General features: G+C 40.9%; 1 protein-coding gene across 2 annotated transcripts in view; it reads right to left on the reverse strand.

The window, feature by feature from the left end:
- The window catches only part of gfra1a (gdnf family receptor alpha 1a), a 176,613-nt gene that overhangs the window by 124,830 nt on the left and 24,392 nt on the right, over nucleotides 1-27,391 (reverse strand). The window contains exon 1 of one of the 2 annotated variants that reach the window (XM_038303134.1): nucleotides 17,110-17,443. The exons of the other annotated variant lie outside the window; for it this stretch is intronic. Coding sequence (XP_038159062.1) covers nucleotides 17,110-17,428 — 319 coding nt within the window. The 5' untranslated portion in view covers nucleotides 17,429-17,443. Of the gene's footprint in view, nucleotides 1-17,109; nucleotides 17,444-27,391 lie in introns of those variants that run through there. 2 annotated transcript variants of the gene reach the window in all.

Below are 27,391 nucleotides of genomic sequence, written 5' to 3' on the forward strand. Positions count from 1 at the left end.
TGATTTTTTATGTTTAAAATAAACATAAAAAACATCTTAGTACATATTTGATTACCTTAAACAACGGCAGAAAATGTAGTTTCTTTTTTCGAAGCTTTTTATTGTCATTTCACTGTCAAAAGCACAGAGCAACAAAATAAACTCTGTGCATTTAAACCATCCCCTTGGGGCTGCCATTGTGCGGCACCCGGGGAGCAGTGTGGGGGTAAGGGTCTTGCTCAGGGAGCCAGCGTGGCAGTCCGTGGCAGTGGGGTTTGAACTCAGAACCTCATGATTCTAGGCTCTATGATCTAACCACTAGGCCAGCACTCCCCTCATGTTGTAAGCCAATTTCATTGGCAGATCATCTTATTAACCTGCTCAAATTAAAGGGAGAACACATTTTATGATCTGGTGAACTATAAAATGCCTTAAGATGACATTTGTTGAGAATTTGCGCTATAGAAATTGAATTGAATTTGAAGAAATCTTTACTTATTTTTAGATCAGTCTTTGCAGTGTGTCTGAGAAAACCACTTAAGGTTACTGATTTTCTGCTAAATTCACTAAATTAATCAGAAAGTTTGAAAGTTAAAGAAACTATAGAGCCCTGTTCCGTTGTAAACGTTTGTAAAAATGACAGAATGATCCCTCTGGGGACCGATGTGCTCTTGTTGAGCCAAAGAACTGCTCCACTAATGCAGACTTTCATGTTCATTTCCTCACTGCCTGAACCCCTGAATCCTTTGCTCTTATTTTCATTTCACTAAAGGAGCAAAGAGGATGAAGTCATTGACTGCCAACAATCTATGATGCAGGCCGAGGTAATATGAAATACTTATCATCTAAGTGATCTCACAGTGACTTATCACTTTATTTATTTATCTTTAATATTCACATCGGGAAGCGATTCTGTCGGAAAGTGTAGCAGCAAAACTAGCAGGAGATGAATGAAGTTATCGGGAATCTCCTGCTTACCCCACTGTGTAAATCTCAAGCCGAAGAAAACAAGTCAAACATCTTCAGATAGAGTGTGCTTGAGTGTACGAATGCATTACTTTTGAGTTCCCACTTGTAAATGAAATTGGTTTCTTTTCCAGTGGTAAGCGCATTTGCACTGAGTACATTTCAACCTTCACTTCCCCAAGTTAAGATGCCGGAGCAGCCGCGCTTTGCATGTAAATCTCCTAAGTTTAAGCACACAGCCTACGCTCGCTGGCTCGCTCTCTGTCTGTCCCCTTTTTTAAATACACACACCATCTGTCTCCCCCCCTCCACACACACACGCACAAAGCTGCACAGCAAATCCAACCTAAACTTACTAGAACTCCATAACTTCATTTCCCGTAAATGCACTGCAGGGCAATTCTGAAGCGAGTCACTGGCAGAGGTGCAAATTCAAGTGAGCGTGCAGAAAAAAACCCACATAGTCTACTCTGCAGACGCTAAATCTACACAAAGTCTCAAAACAAGACATGCAGACACCTACACACACAAATCAGCATTCAACTGTCTCCTAAATGACAATGGAAGCTGCTGAGTTTTTTTTTTCCCTCTAATCATCCAACATCCTGGTAAAACTGAACAGCACACTGCAGCTGACTGACTTAGAATATTGAAAAAGACAGGGAAAGTGGAAAATGCAAGGTGAAAAGATGGCAGCAGACTCTGCAGCAGGCTAGCTTGATCACAGTAGAGTCTGGTCAAAATACAAACACCCTCCATCCAGCTGGTATTCAGGTGACACCTTTTCCCCTCTTTTCACCTCCCAGTTCTTGAGGAAGCACTTAAATTCACAGCACTGGCTCTAATAGCAGATTTACTTTCATTAATTGCTATATTAAATATTGAAAATTTTTCTTAACAAACAAACCAATTAGTGATGCGGTTTTAAATAAAATAAAAACGTATCAAGGCTGTGATAACTGTTTTATCATTTTTACCACAAATGCACTGAGAAATAAAGTGGTGACAGAATTCAGGAGGTTTTCTTTTCTTAAGTATCAGATCAGTCAAGAGTAGCAACACTCTTTGTTATGGAAGCAGATACTGAGTGAAATATCAGTGCTGTGTTTTAACCAAGTATGCAGAGGAAGCAAAGACAGACAAGAGGACATTTTATGGGAAACAATTTGTACAGGGGCAATTTTTAGGAGAGCGCAAAATATTCAACAGATAATAGGAAGGGTGCGAGGTTGCTCTATTTTCCCTTTGAACATTTATATATATATATATATATATATATATATATTAGGGATGGGACGATTTATGAAAACCGTCTGAACCGCTCGGTTCGACTGTCTCGGTTCAATTCGTGTGTGTTTCGTTCGGTTCATGCGCTGCTCCTTTTTCTCATAGGCGAAGCGTTTACACTCCAGAGCAGAAGAGTACTGCGGTACTGCGACCAAAGCCAACCGCCAGTAGTAAACAACAAGAAGAAGAAGAAGCGAAGCAGCACTTTATAGGTCTGCTGTATGGGACCGCTTTGCATTTAGAGTGACCTACGATGACGGCGGAAAGAAAGTTGTGGATAAAAGTGCAACAGTGTGCAAGCATTGTGCAACACGTTTGGTTTATGCTAACAGCAACATGACCAACATGTCATGCTAACCCCGAAATCCCTCATGCTCCGTCAGCGCTCCGCTCCGCTGCGCTCCAGACCGGCTGCACAAAGCAAAGCCTACAGCCTCCACTGTGGCTCCCGTCCGCTCTGAGTTCCTTGGAGATGGTAGAGAGCATGCGCCAGATGATTAAATACAAAGCAGCAAAACATGCGGGAGTGATCCAGGGTTTCCGCGGATCATTAAAAATAATTACAATTCATAAATTTTTGGGGGATTTTTTCATACATATTTATGGGATTTCGGTGTAACAATCAACATATACCGAACCGAACCGAAAACCGTGACCAAGAAAACAAGAACCGAACCGAAAACCGTGGATTTTGTGAACCGTTCCACCCCTAATATATATATATATATATATATATATATATATATATATATATATATATATATATATATATATATATATATTCACACCTGCTCCCAATCAGCTCGTTAGTCCTGTCTTTGTTCAGTCTACCATTAATACTCTCCCTGTGCAGTTCCTCAGTGATTGTTCCTCATCTCTCCTCGTCTTTCCTTGACTCCACCTGCTCGTTTTCCCTGATGTCTCCCTGGTTCTGGTTAGGTTTTACGTTTTAAGTTGGATCTTAAAAACATTCAGAAGATGATTATTAATGCAAACTTTTAGTATGTTTCTAGTCATATTTTGAAATTATAGCTTATCTTATGGAGATACACTTTCATTTTTTGAGGTTGATTGTGCCAGTTTAGAAAGTTTTATTTTAATTAATGCCAAATTAAATGTTGAGATGTTTGAATGATCTGGGACTGCATGTTGCAGCTACATCATTTTACTAACATGTACCTCTTGACATACTGTCCTTGTTTGCTTTCCCAAAAAATTGTCTCTCTGAATGAAAAAAAATCCTATTGGGTTTCTAAAATAGACAAAAACCACTTATATTTAATCTTTAAAAGATTTTTCCATAATACCTTCCCTTTCTGCCAAAATCAATCACTTATTTGCCAAATCCACAAGCCAAGTCCTTCAGTTTGTCCTCTGAGCATAATGTGTGGAGTCTGAAGAGCTCTGCGGTGCGGCGTCAAAGCAGTCGCCAGGATCCCAGCTCCCACAGGCTTTCCGCTGATTCTGTATACGGATGTCAGCAGGAAGGAAATGCCCCCGCTCATTTTTCAGCCCTAGAAAACGGTGCAGAGGCAGACTTCTGCTGGGAACATGTTCATGTGTGTGTCATCAACAGTGATTTTAACGGATAAGCTCCACATGCCCAACAGCAGTGTATTGTGAATCACCCATCAGGACACCTGGCTCTCTGTGGCTGGCAGAAAGAGGTTTACCTCATGCATCACTGTCAACACACATAGAAAGGATCCAGATTAGCATGTTTGGGCTTTGCCATCTTCTTCCTGGCCATACTGCATATTGCAGCCATTTCACCTCGTCTTCCCTCTGGCTGGACAGTGATAAGTACCCCTTTCTCAGTGAATGCAGAGATGTGAATAATGGATGAAGTACAAGTTGTGTGCGACCACAGCCGAGAAACTGCATGACGGACACCAACACAGGCAGAGACATGGCAGGAGTCCCTGTTTGCCCTCTTCCTTCCTGTTTTCTTCTTTTCCACTTTTTCACATTTGACCTAACAATCCGTTATCTCATTCCATAAATAACTCCATTCACACACTAGCCCCACTCAGAAAGTTGTTTCCTCTCACAGCCTCTAGTGTTTAGTGTTATTTGACCTTAAAACCCCTCGCACCATGTCGGCTTTACTCTGCGAATAAACGATGCTGTCACACGCGCGCGCGCACCGCTCTCTATTCCCTCTAGGTGGCACCACCATGCCAACTCCAATTCATATAATGTGCTTCATATTTCATGATTCATGTTGGGATCCTTTTTTTCCACCAATCATGAATGCAGAGCACACACGTGTGCATCGCTGGCTGAGTGTGAAAGTAGTCGTGGCATTTTGTGAGGTGTTTTTGCAGCTCAATGCCAGTAACCTGTGAGGGTATATGACTCCTCTCTGGTAAGTCGTCCGGCGGCGGGTTTCCTTCAAGGACCAAAACACACGCAGTGACCTGTGCTGATGTGTTTGAGCAAATAATAAATGCTGTTGTGAGTGCAAGAGGAGCTGAAGATCATACAGGGAGGAACATGAAATGCATTTTGAAACCATTTGTCCAGTTTTCTCATTAAATTCCAGCACAAGATTTGTGTTGTTCATATCAAAGAGGTTTCTAGAATTTCCTTCTTTCATCTGAGGAACATTGCAAAAATTAGAAATATCCTGTCCAGGGGTGATGCTGAGAAACTAGTCCATGCATTTGTTACTTCAAGGCTGGACTATTGTAATTCTTTACTATCAGGAAGTCCACAAACTGTAGTTAAAAGCCTTCAGCTGATCCAAAATGCTGCAGCCAGAGTTCTAATGAAAATTAAAAAGAGAGATCATATCTCTCCTATCCTGGCTTCTCTTCATTGGCTTCCTGTTAAATCCAGAATAGAATTTAAAATCCTCCTTCTCACATATAAAGCCTTAAATGGCCAAGCTCCATCTGATATCAGAGATCTGATTGTTCCTTATGTTCCTAACAGAGCACTTCGCTCTCAATCTGCAGGTTTACTAGTGGTTCCTAGAATTTCTAAAAGTAGAATGGGAGGCAGATCTTTTAGTTATCAGGCTCCTCTCCTGTGGAACCAACTACCAGTTTTAGTCCGTGAGGCAGACACCCTGTCTAAGGTGTTTAAGGTTAGGCTTAAAACTTTCCTTTTTGATAAAGCTTCTAGTTAGGGTGGCTCAGGTTATCCTGAGCTATCTCTATAGTTATGCTGCTATAGGCTTAGACTTTTGGAGGACATAGGGACCCCCATTTCATCATTCTGCTTCATTCTCTCTCTGTTCTCCTATTCTGCAGAATCTGTTAGTTCAATCTCTAACCTTCTGCTCTCTCTGCTTTTCCTCAGAGTAGCTTTGCCTCGTCTGTTCCTGTTTGGCTGTGACGTCATCCTGGAAAAAAACATCAGCTGTGCTGCTTCTATCAACACCCTTGTTAACAGATGTTGGAGATCGGCCTGTTTTCCAGTGTGGTCCTGTTTCTCTGACCGTGACTGAGTGGATGTGCTCTCTTCATCCTCTGGCATGGGAGCTGCCTTGGAGCTCGTCTGCCTGGCTGTGTGTTTTCCTGGACGGGGCCGCCTTTTACAGCTGCTTTTTGTATCTCTGCTTCTGTCTCCTTGAACCCCAGTCGGCCTCGGCAGATGGCCGCTCACACTGAGCCTGGTTCTGCTGGAGGTTTCTTCCTGTTAAAAGGGAGTTTTTCCTCTCCACTGACGCTACAAGCATGCTTAGTGTGGGGGATTGTATTTGAGTCAATGCAATCAACTGGTTTTCCTTAGATAGAAAACTTTGTATCAATTTGACTGTATGATCTGGTTGAACTGTAAAGTGCCTTGAGATGACATGTGTTGTGAATTTGGCGCTATATAAATAAACTGAATTGAATTGAATTAACCAGAGCCAATTGGTTGGTGAATGATTCGAACCTTTGAACAATGTTTTCACCTAATATGAGATAAGGTCAAGATTCACAATAAGAAAATAAGATTAGCAAAGTTTATTGGGTGTAAATGAACAGTTGATGCTCAGTCCAAATAGAAGACTTGATGCTGATTGATAAAGAAAACTTGTTTGAATAGCTCTGGAGGTTTATAATGTTTTCTCCCAGGGCTCAGACATTGGAGGTGGTAAGCCATAGGATAGTGGGAACATAGAGTCTTGGGCCATGAGGTGGAGGAGGGTGAAGATAGGCTGGTGAGGAGGGTAGAAGCTTGGTGGACAATTTAATGAAGGATGTCTTGGAAGATGATTGGGTTCAGGAAGAGGAGCTGGGCGAGGAGCGTCAGTAGGCGATGTTTCCAACTTAGCGCTTTTGTGGCTAAATTTAGTGACTTTGCAGACGCCTCTAGCGCCTCCATTTTTTAAAAAGTGGCTAGTGTCAGATCTAGTGGCTTTTTTGTAAAACGCACCGAACTCTGTCCTCCCCATGGAGTGGATATGGCTAGTAATATTAGCAAGGCACCTTAAGGATAATTTATCTCTTAAGGAATGAAATTCTGACTAGCTAAACAGTGAACAAAATGGAAATGTACGTAAATCGCTGCAATCGATTCACCGATCACACTAGCAACGTTTGAAACTGTTCAGATGTCTTAGACCAGGCGTCTTCAATGTTTTCCAGTCCAAGGACCCTCAAACTGATGGCGAGATAGTGCGGGGACCCCCTAATTATATATATATTGTATTAAGTGGTGTTCAATCAAACTGGTCCTATAGTCACTCTATTACAGATGTAGATGAAGTAATCTAAGGAAAGTAATTCCTTCCTGGGATTATTAAAGTATTTCTGATTCCTGGTTGATGGGACAGGTGTTGTGAATGAAACGGTGTCCAGCTTGAAAGAGCTCCTGTGTGTCGCTGAATGTGTGCATTGATGACTGAAAGACATCTTCTGCCTCCATTTATCTGTTTACTACAGTCTGTTGAATTCATGTTAATGTGGATTTAAAGGCATTTCAATTAGTGGGAAAAAAATTGCAGGAGGGAATATAAAAAAAAGTCTAATCAACCAAAACTTTCGCGACCCCCATGCAGTACCTCCGTTGACCCCCTAAGGGTTGCGACCCCATGTTGAAGACCTCCGCCTTAGACTCTTCATTGTCAAATAGACATAAACTGTTTTCTGTTGACACTACACTGTCACAAGTACAGAGATACAAATTTCCCTCTCTGTATTTAACCCAGCTGTGGGTTGCAATTGTGCGGCGCCCAGTTAAGGGTCTTGCTCAGTGACCCAGAGTGATAGTTTTTGGAACTTCAACCTCTGAAACCCAAGCGCAATGCCCAAATAATCCCCAAATAAAGCTAATGCTAGCTCCACCAATTTACCACAACCCTACAATCATTTAGTCTGGTATTTGCTGACGTTTGAATAATTCTCAGGAAAGCTATGATATGTAAAATTAAAACATGTAATTTCCTTTATTGTCCCACAATGGGATCATTCACTCTCTGCATTTAACCCATCCCCTTGGGGAGCAGTGGGCTGCCATTGTGCGGCACCCGGGGAGCAGTGTGGGGTTAAGGGTCTTGCTCAGGGACCCAGAGTGGCAGTCTGTGGGGACCCAGGTACCTGCAACCTTCCTCAGAGCACAGCGCACTGCTCTCATCACTAGGCCAACACTCCCCCATTGATACCATATAATGGTATTAAGGCTTTTTATCTTTTTATATAACATTTCTTGAAAAAAGGACTTGGCTAAATTTGGAGTATTCAGCATAAAGCTTACAATATTTAAACATTAATCAGTGCTTTTCTTTACTTAAAGGGTTTGTTAATATCTTGTTTTTCCTGACTTCCTTCAGTAGTCAAGTCATTTTGTGGATTTATTTTTATTTTTGTCCTTTGATTTTAAGTGTTTTCCTCTGGACTACACCCAAATACCAGACAGTATGATAAATAATAACATGAATGAAAAACATTAAAGAATTTCACAGTATTAGAAAAAAGCCTATTATTCAGAACAGAGGAAGTTTTGTTGATTTGACTTTAGTTTCGTTTCTTTGGCAATCTTTGTATGTGCAGACATAAAAGAAAAAGGAAATTTCCAAATCCATGAAGTTGCCTCTTTAAAATAAAATCATTTCATTCTGCCTTTTTAGTCGTTTTGAAGTACCCTCTTCTATCAGCAGAAACAGATGCGTCACTTTCATGAATTATGCATTTACCACATCAAAAACAGTCCCATGATTTCTGAACATCATGACTCATGGCTCTTGAGTAATGCTTCACACTTCCCACCAAGAAATTGACCATTTCACTGATGTTTGCATTATGCTTAATGACCTTTCTAAGAAACAAGACATTTCTCTTTTCCTTCATTTTATATGAGGTCTCTGATAAAAACGCATTTCAAATGGTTCCTCTTGCGGCCTTTCATACGTTTTTCTTTCTGAAAAGGCGAATGTAAAATCAGCTTCTTCTTTCCCACATCAATGACTCATTTGGCTAAGAGGGAGATTTGATGCTCACTCAGTTTATGACCATAGCTTCTCCAAAAGACAGCTGGCAAACGGTCAAACTTTCAACTAAAGCCATAGAAGAAAATGAACATCGCCTGTGGAAGACAAAGTCATTAAAGGTTACCTACTTTGGTACTAGTTTCATAATAAAAATGGAGCCACTCAATGACTTAATAATGACAAAAAGGGCAATGTTTTTAAGAAATGTCCTCATCCTCCGAGGTCTTCTTTCTATCTAGTCATTTAAGATTAGACCTTGAACTTTCACTCTCATGCAAAATGAAGTAAAATCATTGTGTTAGTTTATGGAGTAAATCTTTTCCCATTATTGCTGAAAGCAAAGAAAATGAAAATACATTTTCAATAAAATGCAATAAAAAAAATGTTACTTTGAAAGGTTACGTTTAAAGGTTTTGAGAGTAACTTTGCTGTTTTCTTAGTTTCTTTAATAATTTTTTTTCATATTTTACGTATTTCTTCTATTTATTTTTTCTAATTTCATTTTTCTAAGTAGTTTTATTCAAATTTTATTTTTTGAATTGTTTTAAACAGATTTTATGTTTTCAAATTTAGTTTTTTCAACTTTTTTTTATTTCAGTTTTTCAGAACAAATGTTTACATGTTGCTTTCTTTACAAACATCATTTTACATAACATATTCTGCTCACCGCTGGGGTTGAAATTTCCTTTGGACGAGGAGTGAAGATGCATTCAGTGTATTCTTATTAACAGTTCGTATGAAATCCTACAAAAAGTTATGCACTGTAATTTCGTACGTTTTTGATGTTTTTTTCGTCGTATTTTGTCGTATTTTTACGTCTTGCCTGGAGACAAGATATCCTTGCGCATCTTACGCACCATTCAATAACATAGAATTTAACATACAATTAGCCCTAACCCTCACCCTAACCCTAAGATACAAAACAGCAAGCAACGTAGTTAGAGACATCAAGAAGTAATTATTGCACTGTTTTTCCCAGTTTTACGTCCGTCCGCGGATCTGCTTTTTTCGTCTGTCTGCCTGCGCATGCGCACTGATCTGTATTTTCGAGGAAAAACGTCAAAAACGTACGAAATACTGTGCATACCTTTTCGTAGGATTTCATACGAACTGATAATGAGAATATGTTGATGCATTACTTGAACATTAACAACAGCATTGTATCAGCATGGTATCAGCATGGTATCAGCATGGTATCAGCTTGGTATCAGCATGGTATCAGCTTGGTATCAGCTTGGTATCAGCATGGTATCAGCATGGTATCAGCTTGGTATCAGCATGGTATCAGCATGGTATCAGCATGGTATCAGCATGGTATCAGCATGGTATCAGCATGGTATCAGCTTGGTATCAGCTTGGTATCAGCATGGTATCAGCATGGTATCAGCTTGGTATCAGCATGGTATCAGCATGGTATCAGCTTGGTATCAGCTTGGTATCAGCATGGTATCAGCATGGTATCAGCTTGGTATCAGCATGGTATCAGCATGGTATCAGCATGGTATCAGCTTGGTATCAGCATGGTATCAGCATGGTATCAGCTTGGTATCAGCATGGTATCAGCTTGGTATCAGCATGGTATCAGCATTGTATCAGCATGGTATCAGCATGGTATCAGCGTGGTATCAGCGTGGTATCAGCGTGGTATCAGCATGGTATCAGCATGGTATCAGCTTGGTATCAGCATGGTATCAGCATGGTATCAGCATGGTATCAGCTTGGTATCAGCATGGTATCAGCATGGTATCAGCTTGGTATCAGCATGGTATCAGCATGGTATCAGCATGGTATCAGCATGGTATCAGCGTGGTATCAGCGTGGTATCAGCATGGTATCAGCGTGGTATCAGCGTGGTATCAGCATGGTATCAGCATGGTATCAGCATGGTATCAGCATGGTATCAGCATGGTATCAGCTTGGTATCAGCATGGTATCAGCTTGGTATCAGCATGGTATCAGCATGGTATCAGCTTGGTATCAGCGTGGTATCAGCGTGGTATCAGCGTGGTATCAGCATGGTATCAGCATGGTATCAGCTTGGTATCAGCATTGTATCAGCATGGTATCAGCATGGTATCAGCATGGTATCAGCGTGGTATCAGCATGGTATCAGCATGGTATCAGCATGGTATCAGCATGGTATCAGCATGGTATCAGCTTGGTATCAGCATGGTATCAGCATGGTATCAGCATGGTATCAGCATGGTATCAGCTTGGTATCAGCATGGTATCAGCATGGTATCAGCATGGTATCAGCATGGTATCAGCTTGGTATCAGCGTGGTATCAGCATGGTATCAGCATGGTATCAGCATTGTATCAGCATGGTATCAGCATGGTATCAGCATGGTATCAGCTTGGTATCAGCTTGGTATCAGCATGGTATCAGCATGGTATCAGCATGGTATCAGCTTGGTATCAGCGTGGTATCAGCGTGGTATCAGCGTGGTATCAGCATGGTATCAGCATGGTATCAGCATGGCATCAGCGTGGTATCAGCATGGTATCAGCATGGTATCAGCGTGGTATCAGCATGGTATCAGCATGGTATCAGCATGGTATCAGCGTGGTATCAGCATGGTATCAGCTTGGTATCAGCATGGTATCAGCTTGGTATCAGCATGGTATCAGCATGGTATCAGCTTGGTATCAGCATGGTATCAGCTTGGTATCAGCATTGTATCAGCATGGTATCAGCATGGTATCAGCATGGTATCAGCATGGTATCAGCTTGGTATCAGCATGGTATCAGCATGGTATCAGCATGGTATCAGCATGGTATCAGCTTGGTATCAGCTTGGTATCAGCATGGTATCAGCATGGTATCAGCATGGTATCAGCTTGGTATCAGCATGGTATCAGCATGGTATCAGCATGGTATCAGCATGGTATCAGCATGGTATCAGCGTGGTATCAGCATGGTATCAGCATGGTATCAGCATGGTATCAGCATGGTATCAGCGTGGTATCAGCATGGTATCAGCTTGGCATCAGCGTGGTATCAGCATGGTATCAGCATGGTATCAGCATGGTATCAGCATGGTATCAGCATGGTATCAGCTTGGTATCAGCATGGTATCAGCATGGTATCAGCATGGTATCAGCTTGGTATCAGCATGGTATCAGCATGGTATCAGCGTGGTATCAGCTTGGTATCAGCATGGTATCAGCATGGTATCAGCTTGGTATCAGCATGGTATCAGCGTGGTATCAGCATGGTATCAGCGTGGTATCAGCATGGTATCAGCATGGTATCAGCTTGGTATCAGCATGGTATCAGCATGGTATCAGCTTGGTATCAGCATGGTATCAGCTTGGTATCAGCATGGTATCAGCATGGTATCAGCTTGGTATCAGCGTGGTATCAGCTTGGTATCAGCGTGGTATCAGCGTGGTATCAGCGTGGTATCAGCATGGTATCAGCTTGGTATCAGCATGGTATCAGCATGGTATCAGCGTGGTATCAGCTTGGTATCAGCGTGGTATCAGCGTGGTATCAGCGTGGTATCAGCATGGTATCAGCATGGTATCAGCATGGTATCAGCGTGGTATCAGCGTGGTATCAGCGTGGTATCAGCTTGGTATCAGCGTGGTATCAGCATGGTATCAGCTTGGCATCAGCGTGGTATCAGCATGGTATCAGCGTGGTATCAGCATGGTATCAGCGTGGTATCAGCATGGTATCAGCTTGGTATCAGCATGGTATCAGCGTGGTATCAGCGTGGTATCAGCATGGTATCAGCGTGGTATCAGCATGGTATCAGCATGGTATCAGCATGGTATCAGCGTGGTATCAGCGTGGTATCAGCATGGTATCAGCGTGGTATCAGCATGGTATCAGCATGGTATCAGCGTGGTATCAGCATGGTATCAGCGTGGTATCAGCGTGGTATCAGCATGGTATCAGCGTGGTATCAGCGTGGTATCAGCGTGGTATCAGCATGGTATCAGCGTGGTATCAGCATGGTATCAGCTTGGTATCAGCCTGGTATCAGCGTGGTATCAGCGTGGTATCAGCATGGTATCAGCGTGGTATCAGCGTGGTATCAGCATGGTATCAGCATGGTATCAGCGTGGTATCAGCGTGGTATCAGCATGGTATCAGCGTGGTATCAGCGTGGTATCAGCGTGGTATCAGCATGGTATCAGCGTGGTATCAGCATGGTATCAGCTTGGTATCAGCCTGGTATCAGCGTGGTATCAGCATGGTATCAGCATGGTATCAGCATGGTATCAGCGTGGTATCAGCATGGTATCAGCATGGTATCAGCGTGGTATCAGCTTGGTATCAGCCTGGTATCAGCATGGTATCAGCGTGGTATCAGCGTGGTATCAGCTTGGTATCAGCATGGTATCAGCATGGTATCAGCGTGGTATCAGCTTGGTATCAGCATGGTATCAGCGTGGTATCAGCTTGGTATCAGCATGGTATCAGCATGGTATCAGCGTGGTATCAGCTTGGTATCAGCATGGTATCAGCATGGTATCAGCATGGTATCAGCGTGGTATCAGCATGGTATCAGCATGGTATCAGCATGGTATCAGCATGGTATCAGCGTGGTATCAGCGTGGTATCAGCATGGTATCAGCTTGGTATCAGCATGGTATCAGCATGGTATCAGCTTGTTATCAGCATGGTATCAGCATGGTATCAGCATGGTATCAGCATGGTATCAGCATGGTATCAGCGTGGTATCAGCATGGTATCAGCTTGGTATCAGCATGGTATCAGCTTGGTATCAGCTTGGTATCAGCTTGGTATCAGCATGGTATCAGCATGGTATCAGCTTGTTATCAGCATGGTATCAGCATGGTATCAGCGTGGTATCAGCATGGTATCAGCGTGGTATCAGCATGTTATCAGCGTGGTATCAGCGTGGTATCAGCATGGTATCAGCATGGTATCAGCATGGTATCAGCATGGTATCAGCGTGGTATCACCATGGTATCAGCGTGGTATCGGTAAATTTGCGCCCAATCAGGGCAACAATAATGGAACAAAAATTGACTCCATTTTAAACCATTAACTGCCTCGCAGAACTCTGTCTCCACTCGTCACTTTTTCTGGCACAAAGAACCTATTTGGTATTATTTCATTGAAAAGGTTTGATTCTCTTGGCTGAAGCAAAAAAAGCCTTTTGACCCACCAAGAGTCAAGCTGCCCTCCGACTGTGTGGCTTTTTAAAATGACATGAAGCCTTCGCCAGCTTTCTGACATGGGAGGAAAGGGTTAAAAGAGAATAAAATCAAAGGACACTTCTAATGTCAGCTGATGCGGTTTAACATGGATATCCTTCATTTTAACATCAATCTGATTCAGCTGAGGTTCTTCAGAGCTCTTGGAGCTCTGATCCAACCCAATGACAGGAATCCTGGTGATACGAGAGAAGCTCTTCCTCTATGATAATCCTTGATGTTTGATTGCAGAGCTGCTGAGCTCTCCGGGGTAAAACACCAAGCTGCGTTTCATGAAGCAACATTGATTTTTTTTCTTCTTTCAAAAAAAATTAGCCACCCCGATCCTTTTCTTTTAGCCGTTGTTACTACGATATTCTTTTTCCAAATACTTCTGATTTATTTGTTAAATTATGATCACAAAACTCAACAGCAGAGTCAATTTTTGTTCCGTGTCTAAAAGAAAAATCTATCAGCTGTAGATATAATCTGGCCTCACAGCGATGAAGGCTTTTATTTTGATACACTGTCACCGCCTATACATTTATTCAGCAGTCCTTTTTGTTCCTGAAATACAACTGCGTCAAAAACGCTAGTTATTACCTGGGACAATAGATCTTTTTAAGAGACAATTTAAGAGGAGCAATATTTACAGTGGAGGCCTCGGAGGCATCCGTATTCCCGCTGCAGAGAGGAGGGATTGAAGTTTTTTAATTAATCCTAACGCACGCATCCCCGAGGGCACGCACACTCCAACACAAAATGCACACATTCATGGAGAATAAAGGGGAAACCTCAAACAATGCAGAGACAACTCTCTGATTGCTCAGTCAGAATCAAACATCTATGTGCCAGGATAAACCAGGAGATGATGACAAACATCCACATCTTCCTCTAATCTTCCATGTTTTGTCTTCTTTCTTTCTTGCTTCTAAAATGCTTTTAAAAAACCAGAGAACTATTTGTGTACACAGCTAATGTTGGAAGTGAGATTCCCTCTGGATGTGTCTACATGTCACTGTAGCCTCTAAAGTGCTGTAGAGCTAATTTAGAAGCAGGCACAACATGCAGGCACACCTTTACCTTCTGATGTAAAATTGTGAGTCGACTCTTATAAATCCTGTTGTTCCTTCAGATAGGACAATACTTATATTTTTTAAATGTAATAGTTTTGACCCAGCAGGAAAACAGTGGGCAGAGACGGTCATTTTTGTGACTCAGAGTCAATAGATCAGGATTGTGTATTATCAATACTGAGAGGTAAATTCAACTCAGTTGTTTATTGATAACTTTTATTTTATTTAATTGGCCTGTTTATAAACTGTAATAAAAAAATGGCTGTTTTACTTGACCTCAGGGCTGCACGGTGCTTGACTTGCAGCAGTAAGGTCTTGGGTTCGATTCCTGACCCGGGGTCTTTCTGCATGGAGTTTGCATGTTCTCCCTGTTTATGCATGGATTTCTCAGGGTACTCCAGCTTCCTCCCACAGTCCAAAAACATGACTGCTAGGTTAAATGGCTCCGTTAAATTGTCTCTAGGTGTGAGTATGTGCATAGTATGTTTTTGTGCTCTCCTGCAAACAGACTGGCGACCTGTCCAGACAGCTGGAGATCAGCATCAGCCTCACTCTGAGCCTAATGGATAAATGGGAGAAGATGTTTAACCTGAAGTGAAGTGAATTCAGATTAAAGCAGGAGCTCCTTTTTAAGGCAGCAACAGATTACTCATTTTTACTTCCCCATTTTTTAAAAGATCCCTCTAAGTACCCGATACGATACAATAGTATTGGCCAATACCGATACCATCTGTATGAAATTGATGTGTGTGTATTTATATGAAGAACTTCATCCTACTTGGCTGTAACATAATTATCATCATGGCTTTGTCAAGCTGCTGCTTACCTTTGTGAAGCAGGAAACAGACTAAAACAAAGTGAATCCAGTGGAACTTTTTATTCCTTACCTGGAATGGGTGACAATAGTTGAATAAACTTTTGGCTCTCTAAATGGTATCATTATTTGTAGCTATTGATAGCGATAGCACCATTTTAGTCCTGGATCGGGGCTCCGCCTCATACTGGTATCGGTGCAAAACTAGTAACTATCTGTATATTATGTTTTAATTAGTGAATTGAGTTACTGAAATAAATACTTTTCTTAAAATGTGTTTAATTTCTTCAGAAATTCTATATGTTAATATCAGATTCCTAGAAGGGAAGCAAGGATGCAGAAACAAACACATTAAATAGCTCCTTTTTTAGTACATGTTTAAAGTTGCCTCTAAACATTTTTTTGTTTATTTGGTCAGTCTTCAATACAGCTGCACAGTAAAACATCAAAGTATAATCATATGCTACTTTTCTTTAAATTCAGCATATTTAGATCTTTATATTATGGAAGGATCACCTTGGTAGAGATAACTAATGTTTTAAAAAATGTCCATTAATTGATAAGATCAATCAACTTAAGATTGATTAATAAATTTGGTCTTTTCTTCTTCCATTTAAAACACATTTGATTTTAAGCTTTACCTTTAGGCTGTTTGATGTTTTTTCATATGTGTGTTTATTTTTATAAATATGTTAAGTTGTCAAAGTTTCTACTTTTTCACTCATCAAATTGTGATATGTGACATCACATTTTCTCCTCTCTTTTGGGGGCGGGCCTTTCTCCGGGGCGAAGAGCGAAAACACATTTCTATTGGTCTGCATGGATGTTAGCAGCAATAACTGTATGGTCAATATGCGTGACGAGTTTGTTTCTATTGGGCTTGAAGTGAAGAGAATCATAAAATGAATTTTGTTAAATCATTTAGTAAAACAATTGTATTAAAAACTTTTTCTTCCCCACCAGGTTTTAATCCACGCGCTGCAAGACCTGCAGCAAGTAAGTGTCAAAGAGAGAGCATTTATGTTTCTTAGTTGTTCTGCACGCATGCAAATGTGCATCCATTAATAAAGATGGCGCTCTATGCACCTGAGCAATAAATGGCTTCTTGGTCCGACTGAAGAATCTGTAAAGTCATAAGGAGATGCGTCTGAGCATGCAGGATGTTTATAAAGCCCTAATATTGATAATTGCAGCATACAACCACGAGTATAATGAGATAAATTGGTCTCAAAACAGGAGAATTAAAGTCAAGACTGACTGGCTGACATCTATCAGGCATCATTTACATTTTGACATTTTCACAATCTTTTTGTTTTGTTCTGGTCTCTCTGAATTAGTCTTCTTTATCAGAGCAATCCTTCGTCATCAAACACATAAAGACACTTTCTTTACCGAGTATGGCCCAATTGGGATGAGCTCTCCTGTTTCTACTGGCATCCTGAAGCTCCGTGGAGGAGGGGCTCCCTCTGCCCAGAATAGCCTCTCTTCCCTGGGACACTCTGCCCTCAGCAGCCCCCCTTCCTGGAGCTATAGTGGCAGAGCTGCTCCACGGTTCCCCACCCTCTGTAAAAGATGTGCTGCATTCAGGACCAACGGGTAAAATCCACCAGGGCTCACCAGGGTTCACAAGGACGTCCAACACCAAAAAGGGAAAAGGGGGAAACCCACGGGTCAAAGGGGAAATCTCACCGCAAAGCAGGGAACAAAGCATTCGGATCGGTTTGTTGGAAGAACAAAGCGAAATTCAGGATTTTTCCTTTTTCAGGAAAAGGTGACAAAGGCATAAATGGGAGGATAAGGAGCACAATGGAGCAAGGTGTATTACGATTTTAGGAGAAAGAAATCCATGACAGCTGAACATACCACAGAGACGAGTAAAGAAAAAGAAAGTTTAGCCTGTAACATCACTAGGGAGTATAGTTCTTCCTGTTCCGCAGCAGACATAATGAGGAGAAGCTCTCAGGGCGTAAATCAACACAATCACAGCAGCTCTCTACCTGCTCCACGCATCTTCTACTTCTGACAAATTAGGAGCCCAGCCACAACTAAAGAACAATCTCACCTAAATTGCCAATTGACAAACTGTGCAATGGGAGTGGTGATAGATCACTGTTTAGACCACTTATGTGTGAAGAGAGAGTACACAAAGGCAAATCGATGGAGCAGTCATGCTGCCTCGCATGAAACCAGCACAACAGCAGCAACGGCTGAAACTGCCTGGCAGATTCTGGGGGTGGATATCATTTGTTTTTTTCTTCTGCCAGAATGATGGTTATGGATAAAAAAAAATGCAAATTTCTGTATCAGTGACCTGATTTAATGTCGCTGAGAGCCAAAGATCAGGCTCAGAACAGAAAGTTTCTTAGAATTTGGGGTTTTCAAGCATAAGTAACAGGAGGAGTATGTGTGTGTGGACGGAGATTGCTGTTCAGGCCTCCTACAGCTTCATGATCAAAAGAAGATGGACAGAAGAGGAAAGGATAAAATCCCAGAGAAAAGCTTCTGGTTTGTTAGAGATGCTGCTATCAGCGGAGAGAAAGATTATCAAACCCACTTTCAATCATCTAGATTGCAAAAAGTTAAACTTCACATCTTATGGATCTGAGAAGAAACAAGGAAGAGGTTTATAGAGGTCAAAGGTCAGAGGTATATAAACTGATCTGGGGGTGGAGCCAGCTAAGCTTGCTGAAGTGACCTCCACATTGAAGAAGGTTAACATCAGTGAACCTGCAGACCAAGACAGACCTGGATGGAAAAGAAAAAACAAACATGCGCTCCCAACTGTTAGGATAATTATCTTTATGATGTGTGAGTTTATTACACCTTAATATCAGCTGCCTGTTGCGTGTCAGAACTGATGTTTTACCCAGTAGTTTATCTAATTAAAACAGTTTGATTATATTCAGTTATAATCTTCATTCTGTAAATGGAAAAGATTTGGGAATGGAATGAGAGCGGCGTCCTTCAGCTAAGAACAGAGTAGAATATTTGGATAAAGCTGGAGCCATGATGTCTCCTCATCTGCTAACATGTATGATGTAATGATGTGGAAGGCTGGAGATGTATAAAATGCTTCTTTAACTGTTATTAAAGAGAGTTGTTAAAGAGTTTTTCCTGACTGATCTCTTTTCAGGAAAAGAACTGAGAGAGAGAGAAAGCTTCAATGTGTAGACACACAAAGATTTCCTTTAACACAATAATAACCTCTTAGTTTACATATACTTCTGAGAGCATAAGCATTAGATCTGAGAAGAGATTCACAACCAAAAGGCTAAAACTCCAACGTTGTCCAATTTTTTGAAGTTGCATAAAGAACAGTAAGCAGTTCTTTCTTCCTTTGCTGTGATCAGACAGCCACCTTTAGATAACTATGGATTAGTAAATGTTCATTTGCACTTCTTTCATCATGTGGTGAGATACAGATTTAAAAAAAATCAAACATATTTAATTAGTTACTTTTAAATATCATTCCAATTAGTTAAAAACAAAAAGTCTTGAAATAGGAAGTTTCATACCTAGAAATTCACTTAAAACTTAATTCTGATTTGATTCTCTACTTCAGACTTGAGGAGATTTATGGATAAACACAATGCTGAGCAAATATGACCATAACATTTGTATCTATAGAAATTTTTTGTTAAATATGTAAAAAAACGTGTTTTTAAAGTACCATTAAGTACCCAGTAACCTACGGTGGTAACAGTGACTACCTGCGAATAAAGTGAATTCAGTTCAATTATTGCAAACTAAAATATATAAATTTGAAAACTGAAATTTGAAAAAAAATAAAATCCAGAAATCGAACTTAGAAAAATTTTAAAAATATTTTAGAAATGTTTAAAGATTACATTTTCTGTTCTCTTAGATTTTATTTAGTTTTGCTCCTTTGTAATACAATTTTCTTAAATTTTTTCACAGATCATTTTTTAAGAAATTTTCAAATTTCAGTTTTCAGATTAACTTTAACCAACGGCATCCTTTACTAATTTATTACCAAATCAGGTTCTCCTCCCTCCTGAAGGTGAGCTTTGTTCTGCAGTGAGGAGCGAAGGCCTGCATGGATGGTAGCAACAACATCTTTATTACTTTCCACCTCCACTGTTCCCATCAACCTCAATCAGTTCTTCCATTCATGCCGATTTTGCAGTTTCTACCTTAGTCAGTTAAATAACCTGGGGCATCATTTTGCAAATCTCTGATGTTGCTGCTATTTTCAAATATCCATTATTGTAAAAATGTCCATAGCTGCATATTGGTTATTTATTCTCCAGCTGCACAGTTTGATATTGTTAGAACACTTTACAGGATTTTATTGTTTATCTTTTAACTATTATGTTTTTTCTTCTAAATGTTTCTAAGGTCCACATTTGTGTGACCATTCTTTTCTATTATCTTTTAAACACCAGAATTTCCCTCATTGTGGGATTTTTCCCTCATAAAGGGATTTTCTATTCTATTTCTATTTATTGGTAGCTTTATGTGTTGAGAACCTTTGCATTGTGCTTCTCTATAGTTCTGCTGCTATAGGCTTAGACTGCTGGAGGACATAGGGACCCCTTTTTCATCATTCTGCCTAATTCTATCTCTATTCTCCCACTCTGCAGAATCTGTTAGTTCAATCTCTAACGTTCTGCTCCCTCTGCTTTTTCTCATAGTAGCTTCATCTGGTCTGTTCCTGTTTGGCTGTGACTCCATCCTGGAGAGAAATATCAGCTGTGCTGCTGCCATCAACACCTTTGTTTCTAGATGTTGGAGCTTGCTCTGTTTTCCAGTGTAGTCCTGTTTCTCTTACTAACTAACTGGATGTGCTCTCTTCATCCTCTGACATGAGAGCTGGCTCGGAGCTCGTCTGCCTGGCTGTGTGTTTCCTGGAAGGGGCCGCCTTTTACAGTTGCTTTTTGTATCTATGCTTCTTTTTCTATGTCTGCCTCTGTCTCCTTGAACCCCAGTCATCCTCGGCAGATGGCCGCTCACACTGAGCCTGGTTCTGCTGGAGGTTTCTTCCTGTTCAAAGGGAGTTTTTCCTCTCCACTGTCGCTACAAGCATGCTTAGTTTGAGGGATTGCTGAAGAGTCAATGAGTCGATGCAATCAGCTGGTTTTCCTTAGATAGAAAACTTTGAATCAATCTGACTGGATGATCTGGTGAACTGGAAAGTGACTTGAGATGACATGTGTTGTGAATTGGCGCTATAGGAACAAACTGAATTGAATGGAAAATTGGGCTTGAACTGAATAGAGAATTTTAACAGAGTGCATTTTGTGAGGCTCAATCTGAATTTTTTTTTTTTAAAGAAATCAAACTATAAAACTTAAAAATGATATGAATTAAATCTAAATCTGTAAAATATATCCTGAGAAAAATAAAATAAGCATTAAACAAATGTACCAACATACAACACAATCATACATATATGTTGGGTTAGACCCACCAACTTCACATGACAGGCTCTTTTTTATCTTCTACGTAACGCTTTGGCCATAATGCATGACCAACATATAAGTGATTCTTCTGTAAGTGATTTATTGGGTCTAAAAGTGTCCCTGGACTTGGTGAAGGCAGTGCTCCATGTCCTTCATTTCCTCCAAACAAAGCCCAAACTGCCTGTCAAGCTCCAACACAGCCTGTTAGTCATCTTCCCCTTTAAATAAATGGTTTGTTTGAATATGATATAAACATCCATCCATCTACAATCGTCCTTTCACTTTTCTATCCTTCACTAATTGGGAAAATGGGTAAAACATTTAAGCCCTCTCACTAGAGACACCAACCAGTTCCTCCCTGGAGATCCAAGGTTTTTCCATGCCAGAAAGCCAATATAGTTGCTTCAATAACCTGCCTGCCAAAACACTCCCAATGAAAGAGTCAAGGAAGCATCAAACCGCTCTACTCTGAGCTTTCCATGCAAAGCAAAGGTCCTCATCCTTATTTCAGCCACTCCTATGTGGGATAATCATATTTAATTTTGTGGACAGGAAACATCACTTGAAAGAGTTCTTTAAGCTCAGAATCTCAACTCTTTCTCCTGCTCTTAAAGGAATATGGAGTGAATGTTGTTCCATTATTGTTCTAGATTTATTATTTTATTTGACAGGGTCAGTGTACATTAATAAGCATTCCTGCAAATGCACCAGAATTAGCCAAAAGGCTATTTTCATGTGTTGTCCCTGGACAGATCTTAAAATTCTCTACCTAAAAACACAACGGTAAGAATTTAACAATGAAAAATACAAATATAAAAATTAATAAAAACAGCTACAACTCTTCTAAACTGGTTTAAGTATACAGAATTAATGTTCTTCGGACTGCAGATAGTTGCAATCACAGAACACAGAATGTTTAATGCTGTCTCCTTGAACCCCAGTGGGCCTCAGCAGATGGCCGCTCACACTGAGCCTGGTTCTGCTGGAGGTTTCTTCCTGTTCAAAGGGAGTTTTTCCTCTCCAATTTCGCTACAAGCATGCTTAGTGTGAGGGATTGCTGAAGAGTCAATGAGTCAATGCAATCAACTGGTTTTCCTTAGATAGAAAACTTTGAATCAATCTGACTGGATGATCTGGTTGAACTGTAAAGTGCCTTGAGATGACTTGTGTTGTGAATTGGCGCTATATAAATAAACTGAAATGAATTTAATTAAACCCGGGAACAAATCTCATCAGTGCTGAGAGGGAATGTAAACCCTGAATCCTTCTCACCATGGAGCAGCTCTGGTAGAAGGCATTCTGACAGATAAATGGATGCAACAATAAAGAACACTTACTACCCCCTGGCTTCCTTACATGTTGCTCTCCATTGTTTAGTTTCCTGATTTCTGTCACACTGGTGACATCATCAACCCTAACCCAGCATGATGCTGTCAGCAGACACGCAGTGATGGGCGGACAGAGGCCACGCAGCTTGGGTTAGGCCCAGCTTTTTTTTGCCAGTGGGAGGGGGGCCAAATGCTGATTATTAGAGGTTCAACCTGGTCAGTGGGAAACAGGTTTAAGAGTGCCCATGACCACCCTGGGCCCCGCATCTATCTACGCCCCTGACTGTGAATTTAATAGAGACATTTTTGAAGTTCCATACTTAGACCCACTTAACACCATTTTAAATGCAACTGCAAGCATACGTGATACTTTAGGTAACAGTGCAAAGGCAGCTTTGATATCAGCAGAACTTAGAAAGCTGAAGGTAATATAGGTATTATTGTGCACTTTCGGTAGAAAGTCCTCTTCTGGGTCTTGCTAAATTGCCTTAGCACATAAATTCATATATAACCATCTGTGTAGGAGTCTGCAGCTGTATGTGAAAAGTTAATAGTCCATATTAGCATGCAGTATAAAGCAGTGTCGGGAGGCAGACCTGGCACATGCTCTGTCCTGCTGATTTCAGCTGTCAGCTGCGTTTATTAAGTATGATGAATCACCCTCCACTTCACATCCAATCAAAGGCCTCTCAGAGGGACTCAAATCTGGTCACCTTTTACTAAATGATTTTCTTGGATCATGGTGCGGCAGCCGGCGCTCGGACTGACAACCTGTTGGTACGGCTGCTGGTAAAATCAAGCTGCCAATGGAACCACAGCTGGATCTGTCATTTTTGAAACAGTGTGGAGAATTAAGTGGCTAGCCGACACGTAGCTCCCAACGGGCAGGGGAAGTTGAAAAGGCTGGTCGGAGGTTCTTCGGTGAGTTGCTGAACATGAAAGCGTTCTTTTGACCTTCCCTGAAACAGCTTTAGCCCGTACCCGGGTCATTCTGAAAGCCTTGCTGAATGGAAGCTCACGGCTGTCACAGAAACAGAAAGTCTCTTTTCTTATAGTACAAAAATGCCCTTTTTTATATTCAACAACCTTTCCACAGAGACCTGAGACAAATTTGAATCCCGGTGTTCTCATGTATGTGGTGACTTTTGTTCCATTATTTATAAAAGCAAAGAATATTTGAAATTGAATTCTAACATGAAACATTAAAAAAAAATAATAATCGAAAAAAGTTTTCCAGTAATTTTGTTGCTCAGTTTCCTTTTCTTTTGCAAATGGCTCTTTTTCTGATTATTTTTTACAATTTGCATTCAGTTCAAATTGCGCTTTACAGATCACACTTCTGGGTCTTTGCACTGGAGGGAGGAGCAAAGACTTTAGCATTGGTCTAAATCAGGGGTCTTCAACGTTTTCCAGGCCAAGGACCCCCAAACCGATGGCGAGATGGAGCGGGGACCCCCTAACTATATATATAGTATGAAACCGGTCCTATAAGTCACTCTATTACAGATGGAGTAATGTTTACGAAAGTAATTTGGCCCTGGGATTATTAAAGTATTTCTGATTCCTGGTTGATGGGACAGGTGTTGTGAATGAAACGGTGCCCAGCTTGAAAGAGCTCCTGTGTGTCACTGAATGTGTGCATTGATGACTGAAAGACATCTTCTGCCTCCATTTATCTGTTTACTACTGTGCGCTGAATTCATGTTAATGTGTATTTAAAGACATTTAGATTAGTGGATAAAATTGCAGGGGGGAATATAAAAAGAAATCTAATCAACCAAAACTTTCGCGACCCCCCTGCAGTACCTCCGTGGACCCCCTGGGGGTCGCGGACGCCCTGTTGAAGACCTCTGGTCTAAATGGACATGAGAAAAATAATTAGTATCGGTCTATGTGCGCGTCACGAACAAACATTTTTGGGTTTAACGTGGAAAGCATGTGATTTGCTAAAAGGTATTTGAAAACAAACGAAAACTATTTTAAAACTCAGTCTGAAAAGGAGAAATTTTAAAGAAAAATTCAAAATATAAAATTTCAAAAAAACAAAAATAATAATTTTGAAAAAATTTAATGTGGATTTCTTTTATCATTTGAAAACCAATATATAGGATTATATTTTAATAGCAAATTTCAATTAATTTAAGTTTTTCAAAGTTGTATTTCTGGATTAAATGTCTTACATTAAACAATAATGAAACAAAACTACCTCCATACATCACTGTAGTCTGTATGTGAAAAATAAAACTGTGCAGAGATGAGACAAGGTCAGTGAAAACACAGATCCCCAGCAGGATGATCCCTCTCTCAGTCTGGAACCGTACACCTCAAGGATAAAAACTTTGATCTTGGTCTGAATGGAAGAGCTTGGAAGGAAACAATGAGGGATCAGAGGGCAAAATAAAGGAGCAATCAATAGATTCTTGTAGGCATGGCCTCAAGTTTCCAATTTAACATGGTGCTTTATTGATCAGGCTTCAAGGCACAGGGACAGTACTGTCAGCAGTGGATCTCAGAGTCTTTAACAAAGCAAACTAATGAGGAGGAGGCTGGCATGGCTGAATCTGCGGGGGGCAATTTTATCTTATGCATCCCAGACAGAATACACAGGAAAGATAAATCTCAACTCTTCATACTGCAGATAGAGGTGGGACAAAGATTTGCACATTAAAGAACTCCATTGAGAACCGGAAACTAATGAAAACTAGATTAAAAAGTGCAAATGATTTTTTGTTTTTTTGGGGAGGTTTAAATTAATTTTATTACCTTCCCCTTAATAGAGACATCTTTACCTTTAACGCCTTTTCTCTGAGAGAAACGCCTTTTCATGCTCACAACAGATGAGGGGCCTCATGGTTTCGGATCTGCACACCTAAAACGTTTAAAATGTGTGTGGAGAGTAGTTTACATCCGTATGTTTTAGATAAAAAGCTGAGCAGTTTTTATTACGCATGTGGCAGAATTCTGGCTTCATACTTCCTGTTTAAAACAACAGCGGGATACATGATCTCTCCAACACAAAAAATACTGTATTATAACTGGATAATATGTGATGTGCAGATATAAAAAGACAGTGTTAGGCAGCTTATCTCCAAGCACTGGCAGCTTATCATGAGTGTGACTTCCACTGCAGCCAGTGGTGGAGCGGCGCTGACAGCCTCTCAGGCCTCCATGTCAGTGCGGAGGGATTTGAAGCCGCCTGGCAGCCGGGGCCGTGCGCTTACAGATGTTTCTCACACTCGCAACACGCACACACGTGTAGCCGTCGCTCCGCTTCAACATTCACTGCAGCTGTGGGAGGGAGGATGACGAGAGGCGTTTGAAGACTTGACACATGGAAAAGATACAGTATTGAGTGGCGGTGTATTGGGGCTTATAAGTGGTGAGTGGGTTCTTCACAGAGAGCCCACTGAGAGGAGGAAGGAGCTTAAAGCCAGACATCAACATACAAACGGTTGTAATTAATGACCAGGTTTCCCTTTACTGTTCAGCTGTCTGAACTGACATAAATTAGAGATAAATACCTCCAAAACTTTAGCTGGATTTAAGCAACACATATGATGCCTCTGATTTATATTTAAAAAAGCGTTAAAAACACAATAAAGTTTTTAAAACTGTAGTAATTCTGTTTTACTTGGTGAAATTCATACAAAACAGTTTATTTTTGTTAAAGGTAACTTCTGCAAGCATAAATGTTAAATTATCACTTAAAAAATGCTAAAAAGCTTCAAAGGGTCATTTCACAGGCTTTAGTCGTAATCACTGCCACTTATGTTTCTAAAGCAACACCAACTACAGTAGGGCTTGCTGATTTCTATTTCTATCAATCTCCCCCCCGACCTGCACTCACTATAGTACCGACTTGGCTGCCCTTAAAATACTAGAGAATTCACTTATTGGGTGGTGTCTTTAAAAAAATAGGTTAACTACAGGGCAGGATGGGAAGTTCAAATTATTTTTCTTAGCAAACGACAAAAATAGGTTCTAAATAAAAAATAAAAAAAAAAAATAAAAATATATATATATATATATACCGGTATATATATATATACACTATATTGCCAAAAGTATTTGCTCACCTGCCTTGACTCACATATGAGCTTAAGTGACATCCCGTTCCTAATCCATAGGGTTCAATATGACGTCGGTCCACCCTTTGCAGCTAGAACAGCTTCAACTCTTCTGGGAAGGCTGTCCACAAGGTTTAGGAGTGTGTTTATGGGAATTTTTGACCATTCTTCCAGAAGCGCATTTGTGAGGTCGCACACTGATGTTGGACGAGAAGGCCTGGCTCTCAGTCTCCGCTCTAATTCATCCCAAAGGTGTTCTATCGGGTTGAGGTCAGGACTCTGTGCAGGCCAGTCAAGTTCATCCACACCAGACTCTGTCATCCATGTCTTTATGGACCTTGCTTTGTGCACTGGTGCACAGTCATGTTGGAAGAGGAAGGGGCCAGCTCCAAACTGTTCCCACAAAGTTGGGAGCATGGAATTGTCCAAAATGTCTTGGTATGCTGAAGCAGTCAGAGTTCCTTTCACTGGAACTAAGGGGCCAAGCCCAGCTCCTGAAAAACAACCCCACACCATAATCCCCCCTCCACCAAACTTTACACTTGGCACAATGCAGTCAGACAAGTACCGTTCTCCTGGCAACCGCCAAACCCAGACCCGTCCATCAGATTGCCAGATGGAGAAGCGCGATTCGTCACTCCAGAGAACGCGTCTCCACTGCTCTAGAGTCCAGTGGCGGCGTGCTTTACACCACCGCATCCGACGCTTTGCATTGCACTTGGTGATGTATGGCTTGGATGCAGCTGCTCGACCATGGAAACCCATTCCATGAAGCTCTCTGCGCACTGTTCTTGAGCTAATCTGAAGGCCACATGAAGTTTGGAGGTCTGTAGTGATTGACTCTGCAGAAAGTTGG

Source organism: Cyprinodon tularosa, unplaced genomic scaffold (genome assembly GCF_016077235.1).
Source record: "Cyprinodon tularosa strain WSP-4 unplaced genomic scaffold, ASM1607723v1 ctg505, whole genome shotgun sequence".
Taxonomy (NCBI): domain Eukaryota; kingdom Metazoa; phylum Chordata; class Actinopteri; order Cyprinodontiformes; family Cyprinodontidae; genus Cyprinodon; species Cyprinodon tularosa.